Consider the following 3,750-nt stretch of genomic DNA (forward strand, 5'->3'; position numbering starts at 1 on the left):
TTGCCATAAACTATATATTATGAGAGAAATTAGTTGTCAAAGTGTGATGTCGAAGATCACAACAAGTTGAATATATATGCTTTATATTTTGGAGTGGAGAGTGACGGAAATAGTCCGACAATGAAGAAGGCTGTTCCGTCAGTGAAGCTGAACTCTGTTGGACACACCATACATACCAAACATCAACACACATGGCGCCTCTTTGAACACACCAATCAATTAATATTGACGTACACACTGACGATCATGCATATATGCATGCTCGTTCCAAACAATCTTAGCTACGTACGTAGTATTGTACTACGAATTAAAAGGCAGTTCGTCATCAAAGTCGTAATGACCTGCCGTCGTCTGCTCGCTAACCACACACACACCATAGGTAGTAATGCATATACGTAGGTAGCAGCATACATACATACATGCGTGAAATCAACAAGGAAAACCTCAAAAAAGTAACTGATAATAATACTGGATCGGATCATATCGCTCGATCCACGAGTGGAGAGGCGCAGCATGGCAGCCTCAGATCTCGATGCACCATGGATGACGAAGGATTCATAGATCGATCGGTCAGACGTTGTCGGTGGAGGTGGAGGACGGCAGCAGGAGAGGCTGCGTGATGGCCGACGCCGCCGCCTTGCTCCGGATGCCACCACCACCACCGGCCGCAAGGAGGCGCTCGCGGTCACGGTCGCCGCCGCTGCCGGAGACGAGGGCGGCGGCGTCCCTGGAGACGCGCGCCCTCTCCTCGCTCTTGCCCCAGAGCACGAGGTAGAGGCCGGCGATGATGAGCACGGCGCCGATGATGCCGCCCAGGTAGAACTTCTCGCCCAGGGTGAGCGACGCCATGATGGCCACCACCAGCGTCTGCACCGGCTGGTACACCGCCACGAACACCGGGCCCCCGCGGTCGATGCACCAGATCTGCACCGCGAACGCCACCCCGGACGCGATGAACCCCTGCAGGCATGCATCATAGCTCTGGATGGTTAGGACCAAGAACAACAGTCCAAAATAAAGGTTGTTGCTTCAGGGATCTGATGATCGATAAACAAACAACTAATTAACCCAGGCAGCAGCTTTTCAGTTCATATATAATATACTGAATGAATGAAAAAGGCGTCATTTGTACAGCTAGCTAGCTATTAGCTTTTAGTTGCTGCGTGCACCACTTTAGTATACTTTCTGCCTCAGAAATGCACTACTACTTCTATCTATATGTCTCAATCACATGACAGGTGCCTGACGTGGCACGCATCTTTCATTTTCTCTACATATGTTTATGTATATATGTATACTTGTGCTGGATAATCGAGTACTATACTCCGTATGATATAGTACTTGTATGTATATATATAATCAGAAGACTCACGGCGTATAGGATGGTGAAGAGCTCGGATCCGGAGTGGAACTTCCAAGCGTCGGCGTCCCTCTCCATGAAGGCGGCGATGATGAGGAACTGGATGACGCCGAAGAAGCAGGTGTAGGAGGTGACGGACAGCCGCGCCGGGTACTTCTTCAGCAAGGGGGCCTGCAGCACCAGCCACCCCGACCACGAAAGGCAGTGTCCGATCAGGTACACGCACCCCAGCGTCCAGTTCTTGTCGCCGGCCGCCACGGCCGCCGCCGCCGCCAGCTTGTCGCCGCCGCCGCTGGTCGTGGGGCCGAAGATGGTGGGGCCCTTGTAGAGCGTGATGACGGACGCGCCCGCCACGCACGCCAGCGTGCCGGCCACCTTGGCCACGCCGTCGCGGCGGTCCAGCCGGACCTTCTCGATCCGCAGCGCCGCGGCCATGGCGAAGGTGATGGCCGGGACCGAGTTCTGGATGGCGGACGCGAACGTCGGCGACGTGTTGTCCAGGCCCAGCAGGTAGAACCCTTGGTTCGCAGTGATGCTGACAACGTATTAACGATATCGACCGATTTGTGAATAATTTCCTCGTCGTCACAATTACTACTAGGATTTATCAGCTGCATGCTACGATGCAGCATGCATGCACATGTTGGTGTGGCTTACCCGCAGAGCGCGAGGAGGAAGAACTGGATGACGAAGTTGAGGGTCAGCTGCGGCCTGTCCTTCCTGCAGCAGGCAGTTCATAAACATCATCATCATCTCAGCGAGCACAGGCAGGCATGCATTATTGCAGCAGTGCAGTGGCAGTAGTACGGCCGGCGTACTTCTCGAGAAAGTAGGCGAAGGGGACGAGGAGGCAGAGAGCGATGATGTTGCGGTAGACGGGGAAGACGAGCTTGCTGATGCCCATGTTGAGCGCCAGCCGCGACACCACGTGGAACCCCGCGTAGCCGAACTGCAGCGCCAACATCGCCACGTGCAGCTGCGCCTTCTCCGGCATGCCACACACCCGCCGCCCCTCCCCGGCGTCCGCCATTGTTAGCTCGCGCGCTCTTGCCGTGCCTGGCCGGCCGGCGTCCCCCGGTTGGCCGAGCGAGCTAGCTTGCTAGCTAGCTAGGCCGAGAAGAAGAAAGAGTCCGAGAGGAGGAGAGAGGAACGAGGAACTCTTCGAGCAAGCAGAGCACGAAGAGTGGGGAGTGAGTGAGCTCGGAAGGGGTCGCCATATAAAGGGCAGGAGTGCCAGTGATGAGAGGCCGGAGTAGCGACCGAGCTAGGGAAATGACCGAGGCCGAGCGAGTGATGTTGTACTGTGGGCTATAAATGTCCACGCAACCCGAGCCACGGCACGCAATTTTAGCCCAGACCAAGCATGGCACAGCCTGATGGTCAGCGGGCCCGGCTGGCCCGGTATGAGGGAGCAGGCCGTGCCTGGGCCGCTGCTCAGGCCCGTGGGCTGGCACGGCACGGTCCGGCCTTCAACATACGGTCCGACAATAGCTCGGCCTCCCCCCCTCCTCAGTCCTCATCTCCTCCCCAAGGCCCAGCGCGAAGCGGCCCAGCCAGCCAGTCGGCCCAGCCCCCACGCGTTCCCCGCCTCCCTCTTCATATATAAGCCGGTACGCCACGGCGCCTCTCCCTCACTCCAAACCCTAGCCCATTTCATCCCGCCGTGCCACTCTCGTCTTGCCTCGCTCTCGCCCTCGCCGTCTCGGCTCCGTCCTCCTCGACTCCGGTGAGGTGACCTTGACGATCCGCCTGCTGCCAGCGAGCAGCTCCCTACTCCTCCTACCTGATCCCCTCCCTCTCTACCTCTCTCTTCTCCCTGTCCCTATCTCCCCTCTAGATCTCGGTGATTATGTGAGTTTGTGTCCCAGTCTGCCCCTCCTCCTCCTCCGCTCGTCGTTCTTCTAACCAGTGTGTCATCTTCTCTGGATGGCCATCATCTTCTCCAGCACCAGGCTCCGGTTGCGTAGGTACAACCCTAACCCTAACCCTCCTCTTCTTCCATTGATGAATGTTGATTGATCTATTCTGATATGTTCTTTTCCTCCTCCTCCATCTCTTTGCGCAGGTCGGTAGCCAATGCGTCGTCCTCTAGCTGTGGCATAGAGTGACCAAGGCGGCCCCACGCACCGTTGAGGAACGGTGCTGGAGAGCCCTAAGCGGTCGAGGGCGCCATGGCTAGTGTTGATGACGAGATCATCTAGCCGCTCACCGGCAACGACGATCTGATCACGGCAGGCCTGGCCCCTGAGGATGACAACAACACCCATGAGGACGCTGCCGCCTTGTTCGGTAACCATGTCGGTAGCGGCTCTACTGCTCCGATGGATCTGGATGGCGGCGGTGGTGAAGGGGCGACGGCGACTGGGACCCCGGTCTGCTCTAACGGCTCA

General features: G+C 57.0%; 1 protein-coding gene across 1 annotated transcript; it reads right to left on the reverse strand.

The window, feature by feature from the left end:
- Positions 1 to 418: 418 nt before the first annotated feature.
- On the reverse strand, positions 419 to 2,586 carry LOC136500868 (protein WALLS ARE THIN 1-like). Its single transcript, XM_066496332.1, has 4 exons — positions 2,179 to 2,586; positions 2,018 to 2,080; positions 1,373 to 1,895; positions 419 to 960 (listed from the first exon to the last, which is right to left on the reverse strand). The coding sequence occupies exons 1-4, from the start codon at positions 2,388 to 2,390 to the stop codon at positions 571 to 573; spliced, it is 1,188 nt and encodes a 395-aa protein (XP_066352429.1). The 5' UTR covers positions 2,391 to 2,586; the 3' UTR covers positions 419 to 570.
- Positions 2,587 to 3,750: the final 1,164 nt, after the last annotated feature.

Source organism: Miscanthus floridulus, chromosome 13 (genome assembly GCF_019320115.1).
Source record: "Miscanthus floridulus cultivar M001 chromosome 13, ASM1932011v1, whole genome shotgun sequence".
Taxonomy (NCBI): domain Eukaryota; kingdom Viridiplantae; phylum Streptophyta; class Magnoliopsida; order Poales; family Poaceae; genus Miscanthus; species Miscanthus floridulus.